We start from the raw sequence: 20,400 nt of genomic DNA, 5'->3' as shown, positions 1-20,400 counted from the left end.
TTTTGCTGCTATACTAAATTATATTTATTTTAAAATGAAAATTAAAGGAAATGAACACACCAGTACTTTTTGTAAACATTGGAATAGTTTGTTGCTAGGAAAAAAAATTTTTTGTTCCCAAAGGGACTATGTGGATAAAGTATATTGATTTAGACTTCAGTTCATTAGAACGCTCTCTGAAGGGTCTGTACATGGTTTCTTTTTCCTCTGAAGCTTACTTATAATTTACAATGCTTTATATTTTTGTCCTTTAATTCTATTTTCATGTTTATTTCAAAGCCGGCAAGGAGTTGATCTATCATGGAAAGCTGAATTACTGCCAACAATTAAGGTAAATTATGGCTTTAGAATTTTAATATGCAGGTGGAAAAATGCTTGAGCCTATAGGCATTTTAGAATATGTTCTTTTATTAGTTCATCTTGGTATTAAATAAACTTAAGATTTACTAAGAGATATTTTAGAAATATTTTCTCTAGAAATTTAATGGAGAATAACATGAATTTTTTTCTTTTTGGCTTTCAGAGGTAAAAAACTATATTAATCCTCTAAGTAAAATTAAACCTATATGTTATAGTATCATAACAAGAGCTAGATAAATTTTTTAATTCATTTTGAGGGTATGTTTGGAACGATCTGTCTTAAAATATAAGCTGAGTAGTATACTCAGAATTCATTTTGGGAGAGGACCTACAGTAGGGAAGTGAGCATCTCAAAGAGACACAAAGTAATTTTGCAGATCAGCTTCAACACCACTTTGTGGTCAAGCACTTGGATAACTATCTACTTTAGCTAGTACTCCACAGGATTTATTTAATAATTGTTAGTGATTTCGTAAAGGGACTCTAGTAGATCAGCAAGTCTTTATACAAAAGGCTAATTTGCAAACTCTCAAAATCTATTGTTGAGAAAATAAAACAATTCTAAAATTTGATAAAAATATCTCTTCTAATTTCCAAATTGTGTTTATAACTCGTAATCTTATGCCATGATTGATAGTTTTTAGTCTTCAAGTAAATCTGTACTTTAAAAATAAAATATATTTTTCTAATGAGTACTAGTCTCATAGACTTGAAGTCATCTGGTTGGTCCCAGTCATCTCCCGCTCCAATTCAGTTATTTGTGCTCATGAATGTTTATTTATCTGTATTCATAGTCAACTCTGTACTATACCAACAGAGAGGAATTATGACAGGATGAGTAATTGTAAGTCACTTACACTTGACTTTGGAATGGTTGCAGTTACTTTTCTGTCACCTTGGTCAGTCTTTGTGCGTATTCATTCATGTGGCTTTGTGTTTATGAGACGAATATCATAGGGAAGTGATTTGACTTATAAGAATATCTTTAAAGTCTTTCACTGATTCTGTCCTAACCTTCTAGGCAGGAGCAAAACAAACAAAAGTATCAGGATATACTTACTGATCAATCATTCATAAGATATATTAAATATTTTCTTGAATTTCCAGCTTGGATATCCTGTTCAATTTCTAAGAGTTAGGAAGAAATAAATGATTAAAAACTTGATACAATTTGACTTTGCTCCTATTTTTAAAAATTACTTCTTAAATCATAGAATCCTTGTATATTTTTTAGTCTCAAGGATTAAACAATGTATTCATCCAATACTAGGCACCTGTTTTGTTTGTTCTTAATGTAAGAAATAGCTGGCTGAACAGCAAGAGAACAAGCTATTCCAGCTGCTTCCTTTTTACAGTGAATGCTAGTAGATTGCCAGGCAGCGTTAAAAGCCTACTGGAATTTAGGGGGGAAAATGGAAGAGAGAAGTTAGAAAACAAGGATTATAATATTCTGCAATCTTAGCCGTTCTTGGTTGAAGAGGATTGTAATTATTAAATGTAAATAAACTTTTCTATTATAATGAAAATCAAAATTATATATATAATATGTGTTATGCGTTTATAAAAAGCACAAAATTATTTTGCCATGAAGTTGAAGGGGTAGGAAAGGTTAAAGTAAAAAAATTTGCAGATTTTATTCATATTTATATCATCTCAACAAAAGTAATGTCAGATGAGAATCATATCATTTTTGGCATCTCTATTGACTGAACTGTTAATAGATAAATGAATGCCTCCAGCCAAGCACTTGTAAAAATTGAATTTAGTTTTTAATACCAATCACATGGAACTTTTCTGTCATGGTTACGATGAAGAGGTTTCTAAAAACACACACAAAGCACAGCAGGCCAAGAATTTGGTAAGCCCAATGGACTTACTACTAAAAACAAACAAACAAAAATTAACTTTCATAAGAAATCTAAGTTATATGAGAAAAATTACCTAGTCACTATTTTGTCTAAATCATACTTTAGCACCATCACAGCAGAACGTGAAGGGTTTCTGACATCTGACCGCTGATGTTTGATTTCCTGTGTTTGTGGCCTCGGCATAAAAGGGCATTTTACCTTTGCAGTTTTACTAAACTCTGAAAAATTCCCAAACTTCAGTATTAGCCTTACCTGTCCATGTAATGATTTCATGAATATTGTTATATTGTCGAATGCCCACTGACGTTATAACTATATGGGAACTTAACTTTATAAGGAAATGTATTTTGACACTGATATCTTTTTAAAGTATTCTGATCCTAAAAAAAATTCTCAAGACAAAAATTATTCTTGAGAATAAATAACAAAAGCTATTAGAGTGGATAGGTACACAGAGTAACCATGGTTCTTTCTAGTTAATTTGTCTTTCACACTATCTACCATCTGTCTGGTTGATCTCAGTTGCCTGTAGCTGTTGTTTGTGTGGCCCCTTTAAGCTCCCTTAATTTACATTAGAACATAGAATTCTGTTGCGGAGACTTCACTGAGTAAGTTGAAGTGCAGCCCAGGAGTTTAACAAGCACTCCCAGGGGAATCTGGTCCAGGTGTTAGAGGGCCTCTCGTTAACAGTTCTTTAGCATCCGCACCTCTGTCCAGCTTGCCCACATGGGTGTTTCTGAAGAACAAAGGAGAAAGTTAAGTGTCTTCAGAGATTTCTTAATGCGTACAAAGTGTTACAACACGTAACTACTTCCACTCCCACATCTACTTCCAGAAAAAACTGGACTTAAAAGCTGTATTTTATTTGGTGGCTTGGCTTTTCATTCATAGACCAGTCTCGTATCTACTCATTTCTCAAAGTGTGGACTATAGGATCTGGTCTTAATTTTTAGAAGAAAATAGATGTTCGTCTGGTGAGGTGCATCATAAGCTTTATTGTGTCTTCTTGTCATTTGCTGAGTAAGTTCCAGAGGGTGATATTCATAGACATCATTAGCCAGCAACTCTTTACTCCTTGGGCTAGATCAGAGTCATTTGAGATTAAGTTACAGCTCTTCCATCATATTTAGCATCCATTTATTCTTCAACCATTGCATGTTCTTGGTCATATACTACCAAGATAAATGTAGAAATCATCCTATAACATTATATGAAACAGACAGGTTTATAAAAGACACCGAGTCTGAAAATAATTCTGTAAAAAGTGTTAAATATCATTTGTTTTACAAGTAGGGATACATTTTAGGGAACTTTTTTGGCAGTCCGTATTTATATAATATTAGGAATTTGACTTTCAGCAAATTAATTGACCTGATTAATTGACCTGAAAATGTAAACATGGGCATTTTATGAACTACTGAATATAAAGTTTGAAATTTAATTTTTTAGTAACTTCTTAAGTAAGAAGTAAATGTTTATAATTTATCTTTCTTTTAACATGCTTTAAGCTTTATATACTCTAAGAAATATCATTTTTTTATTTTCATCTTTTTTTAGTCTCTGACGTTAAGACTTCAAGACTATCCATCTTTGTCTCATCTTGTTGTTTATGTACCATCTATTCATGGAAGTAAGGTAACAAATGGATTAAATGGTTGTTATCAGAATGTTTTGGGGATACTCATGCTAAATATGTAAGTTATTTTTTGATGAATTCTTCAGCATAGGGCTTATCTAAAACAATGGCCAGTTTGGTGATCCACCTAAGATTGTTAAATCATTAGGATCATACTCTAACTTGAACTAAGCAGAATAAACCTGAGTCTGTTTATTCCGAGTGGGAACTATTTCTACTTTATCGGTCTTTCAAAACCTATTAATTTTTGAGTATACTTTTATGTGCAAGACTCTGGAGGCACACAAATGAGGAGGACACGAACCCTTTTCTCAAAAAGTTACATACTGTCAGGTAGGGAGAGAGAAATATATTTGGAAGCAGGGAGGAGAGTGAGAATAAAAGAGATACCCCAAAATATATAATGCAAATCAGAATATAGCAAATACATGAAAAATGTGAAACAGGGAAGTATCTCTGATTGATGGAATCCAGAAAAGCTTTTTTATTACAAAGTAATATTTGAAATTACCTTAGAGAATAGTTAGGGTGTTTATAGGTAGAATGAGCATCCTAGACCTATGCTGTCAAATGTCAGAGCTAGCAGCATGGGTGGCTATTAAAATTAATTAAAATTAAATAAAATTAAAAATTCAGTATCTTAATTGTACTAGCCTCATTCCAGATGCTCAATAGTAACATCATTGCAGAAAGTTGTAATGAACAGCATTGTCGAGACAAAGAAACAGTGAGATCCAAGCATGGAAGTGTGAAAGTATGGGGGGTCTTTGGAAAACAGTGAATAAGTAAATAGTAATTTTAAAAAGATGCCCCCTATGTGTAGAATAGTAGGAGAAGAAAAGTCTAGAAAAAGTGGATCACAGCCACAATGTGGAGGGCCTTGATTGGAAGATTCAGGAGTCAGTAGGGAGCTGAAAGATTTTTCACCATAGTAGTCATGGAATCAGAGCTATTTAGGAAGATGAATCTTTTTATGGTGTAGGAGACTGGGCACCTCCTAAGGGGTTATGAGGGCTTGTACTAGGGAAGTGGGAGTAGGAATAAAAGCATAATGATTTTTGAAAGAAGTGGGGGAAAAGGAAGAGGATGGAGGCAAAAGACCCTCTACTCCCCTTTCCACGTTTCACCCGACAAATTTATCCTTCAAGATCTAGCCTACGTGTCCTCTGTTTTCCTTTTCCAAGCTCCTCAGTAACCTCTTACTCCCGTGATACTTTGTTTGTTTATAACTTCTTTGAGGAATTTATTACCTGAATTATAATTTGTATGTTTATGTCTGTTGCCATTGCCATATTGTGAATTCTTTGAGAGTAAGGACCAGATAGGTTTTATTCTACTTTGCATCTTCAACCTTTAGTGACTACTGCATAAATACTTAAAAAAAAGATTCTTGAGTGAGAAAGTTGATGAAATTTGGGGCCATAATTACTAGGAAAATTTAAAAGGAAAAGGAAAAGGGGGATGTAGCTGGGAGTCATCTCAAAGATCGAGTCTCACAAGTCCCTTATAATGGATTCGTTGTTTTGTTTTGCTTAGCTCAAGTGAGAGGTAATTCAGCATCTTCAATACTAAAGCTCTCTTTAAGGGTTTTTCTGTCAGGTAAGTTGGTTTTGAATGAATTAACATCCTGCCCAAACTTGGAAAGGCCCTTTTTGATTATTCCAAGAAACTACTGAGCCTTTCGCAAATAGCCAGTCTTAGCAGCCCTGTAAATACGTAATACGTCATAATGCTCTTTGGAAAGTAACACTGCTGACTACTGTTGCACACCCAATCTCCCAAGGATGTTAGTTTAGGCCTTCCATGATTTCTACGTCTCGTAACCCACCATCAGAAGGATACATATATTTAAATAGGCAGTTTTAAAATGTTTTGAGTCAACTGATAATATATTTTTTGAAATGCAAATATGGAATTATCTGCATTTTTTGATGACAGAAAATAAAATAATAAAATCCATTAGAAATGTACTTATCTTGGATGTTTCAGGGACAGACCTTTGAATTTTCTTTCTTGGGTAGGAGTTTATTCCATAAAAGGAATAATCAAATTTGTAAAACAATAATAAAAATTATATTATTTTAAATACCTGTACAAAGCGATTTAAAACTGCTTCCCTGTCTCAGTGTCTCACCCAAAAATGCTTTGTAAAAATATAATGAATAATCCTGTTCAGTAAATGATTGCTCTAATCTTGTAACAGCTATTTTCTATAATGAAAATATCGGACAGTGTTCTTTGCCTCATAAGTAAAGAGGGAGAAACAAAGGCAAAGCCCCTTATCAAGATTTTCCTTTTATTCCCTCATGTATGTGCTACAGTGTAATAGCATTTTTCCTCATCTGTTTTTCACTTTCAAAAGCAATAAAAATATCCACCCAAGAGGCAAGCAAAATAACTCTGCTTCAAACACAACCCAAGGTGTAGTTATTGGAAAAGCCTAGGATAGACCCTGCTGGCTTTCTGCTTTCTGTAGACAGCAAACTGCTTGCTAGCTACAGTTAGGCATCAGATTAATTTCTTCTTCAGCTCCTGTAGATCAAAGTAGTTCGGTTGCATTGTGGAGATTATTTTAATAAAACCATTCTCAGTGCAGACAGTTGAGAGCAGAGTTCCTTATGCCTTTGTAGGAAGTACTATTAGAAGAAAATGTTGTTACAACAAGTTGTAATGATGCAGATGTCTTATTTTAGTTTTACTTTTGTTGAGAAAGCATTTCTTAAGATAGCATTTCTTTTTCTTACTTCATAGTTAATAGTATACCTTTTTTCTGTTTACTGTAAACACTGTTTAGCCTGAAATAATCTTATACAAATAACATAGCCATCTGCAGATGAAAGCAGTATGTCTCCAAAAGCCTTTTGTAGTCTAATTAGACTGTAGATACATAGTAAATGTGGGATTTAAAAAAAAGTAGCAAAATCACGTTTCCTTTTGACTGTTGAGGTATTCAGAGATAAATTCTCTAAAGGTATATTCTCTAGTTAATTTTGAGTTAACCTTGGCTCTTAATGCTTTGTTCCATCCGTTAAGGTCCGTCTTCTATAAACACCTGAAACTACAAGAAAACTTTGTTATACTAATCTGTTGTTATAGAAATGACTTTCTAATAATTTATCTATTAAATTAAATTAAGCTCATTCATCAAAATTTTTCAGCCTAGCATCTCTCCTTGAGGAATTCTTGCCATCTAAATATAGCCAGAGTTAGTGTGATAGATAATACCTTCTCCAAAACAGAAGTTTATACACTTTTATTTTCCACTCAAACATCAAGTGAAGATATTTTACTATGATGTTAATTTTATTTTTCCCTAATAAATTAATGTTTTATATTTCAGTTTGTTGTAGATTGCGAATTCTTTAAAAAAGAGACGAGATCCATACAGCTGCCTGTAACTCATCTGTTTTCCTTTGGTAGGTACTTTGATTTTGAAAATCTTAAGAATGGCTTTTATTTTTAGCACAGTACTGATTTATTTTGCTAGGTAGTCATAATAAAGCAGAGCCTTGTAACATTAAATATTGTTGTGTATTTCAAGTGTAGTTCTTAGAATAACCGTATGATGTGGTTCAGTGATTAGGTTCTTATTTAATACTGGACCAGCAGTCATCTTCTGGAGTGAACTTTAAAAGGCGTTTCTCCGTGATCACATACATTTGCGGGTAATCGTGTTTGTGTGTGTGTGTTCTCATGTGAATTTATAACACATATTGGCCCTTTTTATAAAAGGTTTATTATAAAGTATAAATTTCTGTCTGACCTATGAAGGTATGAAAATTTCTCTAAATTTTTTTTATTCTGGTAAAATACACATAACTAAATATTCCTTTAAATTTTATTTTGAAATAATTTTAGACTTACAGAAAAATTACAGAAAGAGTACGAAGTTCCCATATGTCCTTAACTCACCTTAACATAAACAATGCAATTGTCAAAACTAAGAAATTAGCATTGGTACAATACTGTTAACTAAACTGCAGGCTTTGTTTACTTTCCATTGGTTTTTCACCAGTGGTCTTACCCTGGTTCCTATGTTGTATTCAGTCTCCTCTGATCTCTGATAGCTCCTGTCTTTCCTTGTCACCATAGCTTTGACACCTTTGAAGAGTACTGACCAGTTGTTTTGTAGAATACCCCTCTATTTGGATTTGTCTAATGCTTTCTTATGATTAGATTGAGGTTATGCATTTTTGGCAAGGCTGTCATAGAAGCAATATGTACTTCTCAGTGCAGCGTATCAGAGGATGCATGATGTCACTAAGTCTAATTACTGGTACTGTTAACCTTAATCACTTGGTTAAGATGGGGTCTGCCAGGTTTCTCCACTATAAAGTTACTGCTTTCCTTTTTTTTTTCTTAAAGATTGGCACCTGAGCTAACAACTGTTGCCAATCTTCTGTTTGTTTGTTTTTTCTGCTTTTTCTCCCCAAATCCCCCCACTGCATAGTTGTATATTTTAGTTGTGGGTCCTTCTAGTTGTGGTACATGGGCTGCCACCTCAGCATGGCCTGATGAGTGGTGCCATGTCCGTGCCCAGGATCCGAACTGGTGAAACCCTGGGCTGCCGCGGCAGAGCGTGTGAACTTAACCACTCGGCCACAGGGCCGGCCCCTTTCCTTTCTGTAATTTATAAATATCTTGGGGGAGATACTTTGAAAATGTATAAGTATCTTATTTTTCTTCAAAATAACCCACTAAATTTAGTATCCAGTGGTGCTAGTCTGAAGCAGTTATTACTGGTATTCAGTATTTATTGGAATTCTTCCTAAGGGAAAGTTGTCCCTTCTCCTCCATTTATTTATTTACTTAATTTTTATTTATGTCAGTATGGACTCCTGGATATTTATTTTATTCATTGGGTTATAATCCAGTACCATTGTTACATTTTTTTGCTTAAGTTGTTCCAACTTTGGATATTGGGAGCTCTTTTTGGGTTGGCTCCTGTGCCCTTTGGCATTCCTCATCCTTTAAATATTTTGTTTTATATTCTGTTCATGAAAAGAATCTTTGTTACTTGAGAGAAGAAACTTAAGATTTTTTATCCCACCCCCACTGCTTTTTTTAGTAGAAAAATACTCAGAACAATACAGAAATGAGAACTCTGAATTGCCATCTCATTGAAGATAGCAAGCTTGTAAAGTAAGAGATCTACCAAGAAAGCATGCCTTTTTGAAATTGGAATATGTACTTTATTTTTTAAAACACATACCTGTGATTGAAAATCCTTATAAATGTTTTTTTCGGAGTTTATTCAAGGAGGATTGGATTTTTAGGAGTTTACTTCTCCATACCAGAAGCGAAAACCTGTGAACTCTTTTTTCATAGTCAAAATCTATTGGCATTATTTAAACATTGTGTAAGTAATCAGTACTTTTTTTTGTTTGTTCTTTACTATTCTAAGTAATACAGTACTTTTAATTCAACAGGATTGTCATCAAGGAAAGTAATATTAAATACAAGCGGCCTGTTCTATAATATAGAGCTCCTGAACTTTGGACAGGTAATTATCCTGACTATAATGAGGATTTGATTTTACTTTAGTTTTAGTTAAACAACCAAATAAACTCTTGTTTTTTTTCTTTTTGTGGTCAAACTCTATTAGATATACCAAGCTTTTAAAATCAACGTAGTAAGCAAGTGCTCAAGTGTCAAAGGTAAGCGTATTTTCTGGAAAAATAGTATTGTCATTTGAAGAATCAATAGGTCTTCAGTTGAATTTCCTATAATATTTATTCTTCCGTATATTTTATGTGAATTAAAATTAAATATATGATAATATAAAAGCTGTTTATATTTCCAACAAATATAATATAGACTCCTTCTTAACAGTAAGCATCTTCTGTTTCAGTTTAAAAATCCAAATTTTAATAATACTGTATGTCATGCTGTCTTATTATAGAGTAATTCAGATTTAGCTGTTTAATGTTTTTCTAGTTTCTTAGTACTTCTCATATGCTCTAATATCTTTTGCAAGTCTAATTAAACATTATTATTTAATAATCCTCCATAATTTCTTATTATGTGATATAATTCTTACTAATTATTTTTTATGAAATGAGTGTGTAGTTAGGTATTATAGTAGCTTATATAAGATTTAGTGTAATATAAGGTTAGTAATACATATTTCTTTTATGTTTTCACAGAAGAAATAACTAGTATCTATAAACTTCATATTCCCTGGTCTTATGAAGATTCACTAACCATTGCACAGTAAGTCTATGAAAGAATTTACCTTAAAATGGTGTTTTTGAATAATACGTTACATAATTACATTGAAGAATACATGTCTTGAATAATATTTTTTTTATTTAAATCATAGTGAAATTATTAAAATGCCTCTTAGTAAAATGTAGGTATCCTTTAGGTAGCATTATGCCCATAAGGTAATATATGATAAGATAGTACATTATAAGATAATGTAAATCTTATTTAAATGATCTAAAATTTAAACGTTACTTGCTTGAAAGATGAACCCTTTCCCACCCTCTCCCCCAACTCCTCTAACTAGAGGGAGCGTTCAGGCAGCTGTGGTGCGACTGGAAAAGTGTCCATCCGTAATAATGTGTCTGGCATCTAGCTTCCTATACATTATTTCATTGTGTTGTGCTGAGGATTGACTTAGCCATGGTTATTTCACAGCATTTTGTATTTGAGAATTGATATATATCTTTTCAGGGCACCGTCCTCCACAGAAATTTCTCTGAAACTGCATATTGCTCAACCAGAAAATGATAGCCATGTAGCATTATTAAAAATGTACACATCATCAGACTGTCAGTATGAGGTAAGTTGTGTGTTTGCTTAATCTTTAAGATTTAGTTATAGAATAAATTGAAAATATATTCTTATATTAGCCTCAGATATATGATGATGTGGAAGTCATTAAATATAAGAAATAGACATTGATAATACTTTAAATATTCTCCATTTTGCCTATTTGTACTACCTCAGTATTTCCTTAGCTGGGCCGTTGAAAGTACACATCTTAATAAGTAATAGGAAATAAAATAAAAATTGAAACTGTAGCTTACCCTTCTAAATTTGGAAGCCCAAAGTCCACAATCCTCTATAAATTGAAGAACATAATGAAGTCAGCTGACGTGGCTTTACTTCAGTGATCGACATGATGCATATTTGTTTCTAGGCCTACCAGATAAGTTTAAGGATCTTCTTTCCTTTTTACTAATTATTTTAAGCTCTGTTAGTCATTAATATGTGCAATTTAGTGCCTCTTGTATTTGTTTTACAATCGCAGTAGATCTCTTTGAGCTAAGAGAAATAAGGGAAATAAACTTGAGAGTAATATTTTGTTTACTTATAGATTGGTGAACTGAAAGTGTCCCTCTCTGTATCAGAACGTGCCACGGTCTAAGGATTCCAGATTTAAGTGTTTGAAGTACTCATTTCAGTGGTGGAGACATCACAGTTTCTGATTTATGTTAAATATCTTATTTCTACTCAACTGCTTTAAAGCAAGCTTAAATATTGGGATTCTTTATTAGAACTAACTTTCTTAGGGTAAACTAGGATTGGTAGATCAAATGAATCTGTTCCTACAACCAAATTTCAGTTGGACCAATATTGTGAGTTATTTTATGGAGTTTATTAATGCTTTGATATCTTGCTTTCTGTTTTAACATTGAAGGATTTTCCAGGGCTGCAATGCTTTTTAACTTGTACCTTCACATTTCTAATATTACAGAGATAGTAAGAATTGTGTTAATAATTTGGCACCAGATACTGCATACTCTCAAAATGTCCAGTTTTTACAAATACTTTATATTTTCAAAAGTCTATATTTTGACAAAATATGGTCATTTAATAATTTCCCTGTGAAATATTTATTTCCTTTTCCCATACTTCCTAATATCAAAAAGGTATATTTATAGTAGAGATAATTAATGATGAATTTTTTAAAAAATACTGTTTTGGCTTAAATTTTATTAAATATGTTCTGTTTGTTCCTGGTCTTATGTGAAATCTATTTTTATGAAATGTACTCAGAAGTGGTTTAGCTTAACTCGATTTAGTGCTATACAATTGTAGGTTTGAGATTTTAAAGTACTGGTTATATAGTAGGTTGATCACTTTGTGCTTAATTTTTTAGCAAACATATATGTAGCTTCTGGACTCAGTCATTCAATAAATTCCTTTAGCTTGCATGATTTGCTAATAAGATATTCTGGTTAATCAAATATTCTTGTTAGTAAAAGTTTACCACGTGTACCATAGCATTCATCCAATTGTCAAAGACTTAGGATATGGGGAAAATACCGGACAGGAAAATTAGACTTGATGCAAACTAAACATTGGTGGTTTGGAGGATTTCTTTTAAGATCTTGAGTGCCTTTAGGTTTGTCCTTATAAAAAGTTAATGATTATTTAGGTTTTTCATTATAAAAAAGTTAGTGATTATTTTGGTTTGTCATTATAAAAAAGTTAATGATTATTGCTTAGAGATATGCAGAAGTGTTCAATTTAATAAAATGTGAACTAGAGGAGTTTAGGGAAAATAACCTTTTTTTAATGGTTGTCTTAAACTAGGTGACGGTTAAGACTTCCTTTTCACAAATACTTGGACAGGTAAGAGAGACTCCTGGTTGATTCTTTATTGCCTTGTGAATAGATACTATAAGGCAGGGGTTGCAAACCTTTTCTGTAAAGAGCCAGATAATAAATATTTTAGCAGACCACATATGGTCTCTAGCCGCTGCTGCCATGCTACAGCTGCTTCTTTCTCCTTTTCCCTTCTTTCTTCCACTTTAGTAAAATCTAGAAACCATTTTTGGCACACAGGTCATAGTTGGCCACCTCTGGCTTTACAGTGACACTTTCATGTTTGATACTTCCTAGAAATGAGAGCTGACTCTGGTTCCCAGCAAGTTAATATTTTTGACTAAATGAAGGTCATGTTAAGATTTCATGTTGGCATACTATGTTATAATTCATAGTCCAATAAAATCTGTGGGCTCTGTCATGTAAATGAACATTTTGAAAGAACTTTTTATGTTGTGTATGCTCAGTTTGTAAATGATAAACATGTTGAAATAGTTTATAAATTCATTTGGGGGTTATCTGTCTATAATTCATAGACAAATAGTGTTAGAAAAATAATTTATTAAGTACAAGAACTACTATAATATATTATTCGACATTATAATTTGCATAATTGTACAAGCTGTATGTATGTACATAATATTAATTGGTCAGAGAAATTATATAGTTTTAAAATTCACTAATATTTTTATTATATCTTTTATTACTTTCACTTTATTTTTTGGTCTATTGTGTTTTGCAATCCAGGCATGGTATAATTTTTTTAATTTAAGTCATTTAATTCTATAATTGTAATAAAACTCACAAATCAAAATTAAATTGGAAAATTTTTTTATGCCTTGTGTCATTGGATCCTCACGACAACCTGGTGAGAACTAGATTGTGACTTTTATTAAAGTTGTGAACATTGGAATTAATGTATAAAAATTTCATGCTACATTAGAAAGAGAAGATTAAATGTAGGTATAAATTGGAAAATAGTATCATAGTTATAATAAATACTATAAAATTTTAAGGTACCAATTATTAAGAAAAGTTATCTCTGGAATACAGGGGAAGAATTCATGCCATTGTACTTTTAGTATGTCTAAAAGGCATGTTACTGTGCACAGAGGTGTGGGCTGAGGATTATGACATACTCTCTTATCCATATCATCTCTGGGACTCATAATTCAGATTAGTGACCAGAAAAGTCAAGTTAGCTTGATACTCTATAGTCAAGCATAATTATACGTACACCAAAAAAAGACAGACTAGTATTCTTGTTTAAGCATGGAAATTTTTCTAGAAAATGAGGATGTGTGGGTGTTACAGGATCAGAGGTAGGTACTTTTTTAAATGTTGAAGAATTTGTAGTAATTAAGTCCTTCTCAAATTATTAAAAAGATGTAAGATACTCTTCCTTCATATTTGTTTAATTATTTGGCTTAAGAGCAGTAGGAGAATGAACTGAACTTGGATATCTTATTTGTCTTTTAAAAATAATACATATTTTCAATGTTACTGATTCAGTCAAAGAAGACTGGGAAGAGGAATAAAGAGAAACCACTTGGGGAGAATCTTTAGCCTTTGATTAGATATTTTTCATAAAATTAATACTGTTTTCAGAAAAAGAAAAGAAAATATATTTACATATTCTTTAGTTTACTGTTATGAAAGAGAGGGCAAAAAATAAACTGCAAGTTACTTTTCTCAAGAGAATTATATAAACTGTAGTAAATTATTTCCATGTAGGAATGAAGTCCAATGTTGCCAGATCTTTAGATTTTAAGAGAAACTGGAAATCTGGATTTTCAGATAAAATCTTTTAATTTTTCAATGTGGGCATCTAATTCAAAATGTGAGGAAATACTGTGCCAAGTACTAAATCAACTGAAGTGCGTCTGCAATTTGAATATGACCCCTGGAGGCCAGTTCATGACTGTTGATTTAGTTGTATCTTATGTCAGCTGTATCTGTGGCCCAGTGTAATACTTAATACTCACAACAATGACACTCATTTATTGACAAGAAATTTTTGTTCAGAAGACTGTGTAGGATCTCTTACCAAATTTCTAAGGACAATGAAGGGGGTTAAAAGAATAATAGCTAATATTTTCTGATCACCTACTTGTGCCAGTTACTATTTCAAATACTTTACACAAATGACTACATTAAACCTTAAACTCCCCGTGAGGTAAGTGCAGCTTATCTCCATTTTACCATAAGGGCAGAGAGAAGGAGGGGGGAATTGACTTCCCCAAGGGCGCAGAGCTAGTGAGAGGCAAAGCTGTAGTGGAAACAAACCCTGGAGTCTGACTCTGAGCCTGCTCTGCTGCTTGACATTCCTTCCATACTCTTGATAACTAAGGTATGCTGTACATGTCCTAGCACATCATTAAGCAGGCAGTGAGTGTCATTTGGAAATAGGTAGAAAAATTACCTTTTCCCTTTCAACTCCTCTCCCTTCACTCAAAGCTGTAAACGATAAATCATGACTATGGGCTATAAGTTTTTTGAGTCTTTCTAATCAATTTTAACCTGGGAATTCACAGAGGAGCTGCAGGGAGACCTTGAACTTCCTGAAATTTTACGCAGCATTTCATATAAACATGTATTTCCATAACTTTCATCAGATTTCCAGAGGAGTCTGTACGTTTTCTAAAAAATTCTGTGGAATGGAGAGCATGCTTTAAAAAGGAAATTTCCATGGCCAGCCCAGTGGTTTAGTGGTTAAGTTTGTGTGCTCTGCTTCGGTGACCCAGGGTTCACAGGATCGGATCCTGGGCATGGATCTAGCACCACTCGTCAAGTCACGCTGTGGTGGTGTTCCACATAAAGTAGAGGAAGATTGGCACAGATGTTTGCTCAGTGGCAATCTTCCTCAAGCAAAAAGAGGAATATTGGTGCAGATATTAGCTCAGCAACAATCTTCCTCAAGCAAAAACAGGAAGATTGGCAACAGATGTTAGCTCAGGGCCAATCTTCCTCACCAAAAAAAACAAAGAAAGAAAAGAAAAAAGGGAAATTTCCTGGGGACCAACCCTGTGGCCTAGTGGTTAAGTTTGGCATGCTCCACTTTGGCAACCCGGGTTTGTACGTTTGGATCCTGGGCGCAGACCTACACCACTCGTCCACCATGCTGTGGTGGTGACCCACATACAAAATAGAGCAAGATTGGCACTGGTGTTAGCTTAGGAACAATCTTCCTCACCAAAAAGAAAGAAAGAAAGAAACTTCCTTTTGAAACTTAAAAGAAGAGCTTAATGCTTTGTTTTTGTTATATGTGTGTTTTTTACAGAGATTGGATCAGCTAGGACAATGACTTGAGACACTAACGTAATGGTTATGAATTTAGGCTCTGAGTTAAATCCCATTCCACAAGATTTCCAAAGACAGGGAAGGACATAAAAGCCTAATAATAGCAGCTAATATTTTTTGATGGCTTGTCATCTTCAAGTTAACATTCTAAATGCTTTTGCGCAAATGAACATATTTAAGGTATTGCTAGAGGTGGTTGTTAAGACCACCTGGAAGGTAAGTACTATTACTGCTCCCATTTTACTGATGAGAACAGAGAGAGATAACAAGTAAGTGAGTTGCTTCTCTGTTATGTTTTTAATTGTGCAAGTTACTTGGGCTCCCTGTGCCTGGATTTCTTCTTCTGTAAAATAGGAATAAGAACCATCTCAGAGGATTTTTGGTGGAGAGCATGAGATAATGCATATGAGATGTTTAGTGTCATGCCTGGGACATATTAAATGCTCATGAAAGTGCCTTGTAAGAAAGTTAGTAGCATATGCTACACAATCATGCATTGTCTTTAATGCCTGAGACACTCAGATAACATGTTTCTAATAAGCTATGTGTTCTTAGCATTTATTTCACTTGGAGTTTTGATACCCATTACTTGAGGTATCTTTGTGCCCATTTCAGGGAAGGTATAAAGTGAAGAATGATGTTTTTTATTTCATGTGAAAGTGCATGTATTTCATTACCACGAATGCTGAGAAGTTTCCCATCCATTTGCCTGTTTTCTAGGTGGTTCGATTTCATGGTGGAGCTCTTCCAGCGTATGTCATATCTAGTATCCTTCTTGCCTATGGAGGACAGTTATACTCTCTTTTCTCAACAGGTAGGAGTGTTTCTATTCCCTCCCTTCTGCCTTCCTCAATGCTTCATCACTACTTTTTATCCCACATGTGGCTAACAAAGAGACATCAGTTTCTTGAAAATTCACACTCTCTCTCTCAAGTTTAGAGGGGTTGGAGAGCCTCTAAGTTTTAAGAGATTCTCAAGAAATTCCTTACTGTTTTCTCCATTTTATACCCTTGTGCTTGAAGTTTCTTCCCTCTATTCTGAGGCCTCTTAAGAGGTAAAGTTTCATTGATGAAGATCTTGTTCATTCTGTTCCCGGTGCCTAACGTAGTGCTAAGCACGTACTAGGCATCCAGTGTAATGTAATTTTGGGCTGTACCAACTGTATCAGTTAGGTCCTGGCAGACTGAATGGAATAATTTGAGAGAGTTTAATGAAGGGACTATTTCAAAGGTGTGTGTAGGGTTAGGGGAAACCAATAAGAAATGATAAAGCACCAGGTTACCAACAGAGCCATCTGATGCTCTTAGGTACCAGGGCAAGGGAGGGAGGAAACCTAGGGAGCTGTGGGGAGGGCAGCATTACTGCAGCTGCAGCCTTGGATACGGGAATGCTGCAACCACTGTCAGCCTACGGCTCAGCAGAGAAAAAGGCTGGGAAATAAACACGCCAACTTTATTTCCTCCTACCCTCCTAACTGCCAGTGCCTCTCATTCACTGAACCCAACTGGAAGCCAATTCACAAAAACCTCCAAGAATTCGGAGTAAAGTAAAGAGTGGAGAGTGGGTCTGGAGAGGCAAGTGTAGAATATGTAGTACCCTGGACAAAACCCTCCCTAGAGTATAGCACGTAGAAGAGTTTCCCAGGAGCCTAAACTGTGTAAGGCTCTCACACACTTGTTGACTTGGACAGTAATCAAAGGAGGCAAAAGATAAGAAAAGAGTCAGGCCAAAATAGATAAAAGCAGTCCAGAAATCCCCGCCACCATTTCCGTCTTGCCAAATCCTTCCACAGCTACTCTTTCCCTTTCTATGATTTTTTTGCAATTTTAAATCTGCCTTTAGTGTTCATTTTAACCTATATTCTAGGACGAAGGGAGCAACGTTCAGTGTGATCTTCCCAGATCCAACCTTTTAATTAAGAGATTATTCTGGCAATATGACATCAACCATGCTTGAATATAAATTATTTTTTAGAGAGACACCTCATTCTTCTTAGTTCAAGTGGCTTGATAATTGATTCTCAAACATACAGGATTCATATCTAGATAATCCACAGAGACCCCAGGGTTATATGACATTGGTTAATCTAGAGGATTTAAGTATGAGATTATGTCTCAAGCCAATTAAAGAAGCAGTTCTGAACCAAGGACGCTTATCAGAAATCACCTCTGGATTATGCTTACTAGAATGCTATAATAAAAAGATAGTAGCAAGTGTTAATGAGGGTGTGGACAAATTGAAACCTTCGTACACTGCTGGTGGGGATGTTAAATGGTGCAGCTGCTTTGGAAAGCAATCTGGCAGTTCCTCAGACAGTTAAGCAGAGTTACCACGTGACTCAGCAACTCCACTTATAGGCCCCAGAGAAATGAAAATGTACACCCGCACTAAACTTGTACACAGATGTTCATAGGAACACTATTCATAGTAGCCAAAAAGTGAAAACAACCAAAATGTTCATCAGCTGTTGCATGGATAAATAGAATGTGCTGATACGTGTTATAACATGGGAAATCTTGGAAGCATGCTAAGTAAAAGAAGCCAGTTACAAAGGGCCACGTATTATCTGATTCCATTTCTATGAACTGTTCAGAAGAGGCCAGTCTGTAGTTATAGAAAGTAGATTAGTGGTTGCCTAGGAATGGGGAGGTGTTGAAGGTGACAGCCAAGGGGAACAGAGTTTCTTTTGAGAGTAATAAAAATGTCCTAAGACTGATTGTGGTGATTAATGCACAACTCTGAATATACTAAAAACCACTGAATTGCATACATTTTAAATGGATGAATTATTTGATATGAGAATTATATGTCAGTAAAGTTGTTAAAAAATTCACTGTGGAGTTTTGTGAAAATACAGATGGTGAAACTCCGGCCTTGGCTTCCTGAATTCATTTTTGTTTCATAACTGATTGAATGTGTATTCTTATATAAGAACTATTGAATTCTAGTAATTTTTAATCTTTTGAAGAAAGTCTCTGTGATTGTATTGAAGGTGCTTGCTTTCTCTGACATGAAATACGTTGCTCTTAGAGACAGTGCAGAATATAATATGTTTCATACTTCATTACTTTGAATGCTCTACTACGTATGATTTTTTTTTTAATCGCCAGGTCATTGCTTAGAATACGCTGCTATGTTGGATAAAGAAGCCAAACCATACAAAGTTGATCCTTTTGTAATTATGATTAAGTTTCTGTTGGGGTAAGTTTTATTATCTGTGATAATGATTTTGATTTTGTTTTATATGTAAAACATTATGTTTGGCTCCATAATGGAATATAAATTTTCATACAAATATGGCAATTGACTTGTTTTAGTAAATGGGATTTTCCTCTTAGGTAAAGGCCTAATAAGGATATCGACATTTACTTCAATAGTATAACCATTTCAAAAGTAATTATTGAACTTATATGTATCAATCTAAACTTGGACTGTAAAATATACCAGGCCTTTAACATTTGTAGGAGGATGTATATGGTCCAAGGTCTTTGAGTACCCCAGATTCATGAACACAAACCATTATAGGATACTAATGAAACAGTGCCTCAGATCACTTTTTCTTACTTCCCATGCAGAGTGTATTTTAGGTCTCTCTACCCTACTTAACATTCCGTTCTTAATGTATTCACATTTTGTTTTTTGATTAAGCACCATTACTTAGATTTCTTCTGTCATTACAACTAGCCATTGGCTTTCTAACTTAGAAAAAAAGATCATATTTTGTTACAAAGATCAGTAGAGAGCAGTAAAGCTCCACTGAGATTCAGGTCCCAGCTCTTGGAAGATCAGTAGAGCCCCTTGGAAGATATATGACTGGTTCCTGACGAGGAACTGAAGTTTGTTTTTTCAGTATAATTATAAATTAAGTACTGTATCATGGACCTTTGGGGACTCTAGTGTGTGGTGTCAAACACTGCAAATATTAAACCCTTGAATGTCAGTTGTTGATTTTTTTTTTTTTTTTTTGCTTTTACTGTATGTTTTCTTTTATCCACAGGTATAAATGGTTTAAAGAATTATGGGATGTATTGTTGTTACCAGAATTGGATGCCATCGTTTTAACTAGTCAGAGTATGTGCTTCCCTCTTGTGTCCTTGATTCTCTTTCTGTTTGGAACATGTACTGCCTACTGGGGTGGCCTCCTCTCGTCCACATCTGTGAGACTCCTTTCTTCCTTGTGGCTAGCTTTGAAAAGGTAAAGAATGAGTATATGAAAAAATTATATTCTGATAGGGAACTTTAAAATTAATTTGCTTTCACTAAATTGTAATTTCTAAGGAAAGATGTATAACTCGCAAAAATGGGTTAGTGTTCAAAGTTATGTCTTTGTCAAAAATAATTATTTATTGCAGGTTAAGTGCTACATTTGATTTTGACCTTAGTGCTCAAGAGTTAATCAAAAAAGTTTGACAAACTACACAAGTATTTTTAGGTTTCACTGTTGTAAATCTTTCCGAGGGCAAAGTATTTCTCTGGCAGTGCTTTTATGTGCTGACTTTCAGTCAAACCTGAGGGCAGGAGACTCCAATCACGATATTTAGGATCAGATTAGAGGAAACATGTAAGAGCTCCAGAAACATAGCCTAGAGTTTTATTATAGGCCCCAAGACACAGTTTAAAGTTGCTGGTAAACCAGTGATCTGGTTTCTGTTGCCGTTGCTCCTCACCAGACCTCTT

At 34.2% G+C, this 20,400-nt stretch overlaps 1 protein-coding gene across 1 annotated transcript in view; it reads left to right on the top strand.

Moving 5' to 3' along the window:
* PGAP1 (post-GPI attachment to proteins inositol deacylase 1) overlaps nt 1–20,400 on the top strand; it is a 69,328-nt gene that overhangs the window by 35,526 nt on the left and 13,402 nt on the right. The window contains exons 12-22 of the mRNA XM_070581736.1: nt 280–331; nt 3,786–3,863; nt 7,205–7,280; nt 9,294–9,367; nt 9,470–9,521; nt 10,011–10,077; nt 10,543–10,651; nt 12,412–12,450; nt 16,444–16,537; nt 18,834–18,924; nt 19,721–19,918. Coding sequence (XP_070437837.1) covers nt 280–331; nt 3,786–3,863; nt 7,205–7,280; nt 9,294–9,367; nt 9,470–9,521; nt 10,011–10,077; nt 10,543–10,651; nt 12,412–12,450; nt 16,444–16,537; nt 18,834–18,924; nt 19,721–19,918 — 930 coding nt within the window. The remainder of the gene's footprint in view (nt 1–279; nt 332–3,785; nt 3,864–7,204; nt 7,281–9,293; nt 9,368–9,469; nt 9,522–10,010; nt 10,078–10,542; nt 10,652–12,411; nt 12,451–16,443; nt 16,538–18,833; nt 18,925–19,720; nt 19,919–20,400) is intronic.

This window comes from Equus przewalskii, chromosome 17, assembly GCF_037783145.1.
Source record: "Equus przewalskii isolate Varuska chromosome 17, EquPr2, whole genome shotgun sequence".
In the NCBI taxonomy this organism is placed as follows: Eukaryota; Metazoa; Chordata; class Mammalia; order Perissodactyla; family Equidae; genus Equus; species Equus przewalskii.
Note: the sequence above shows the minus strand (reverse complement) of the source record. Positions and strands in the feature narration are given on the sequence as shown.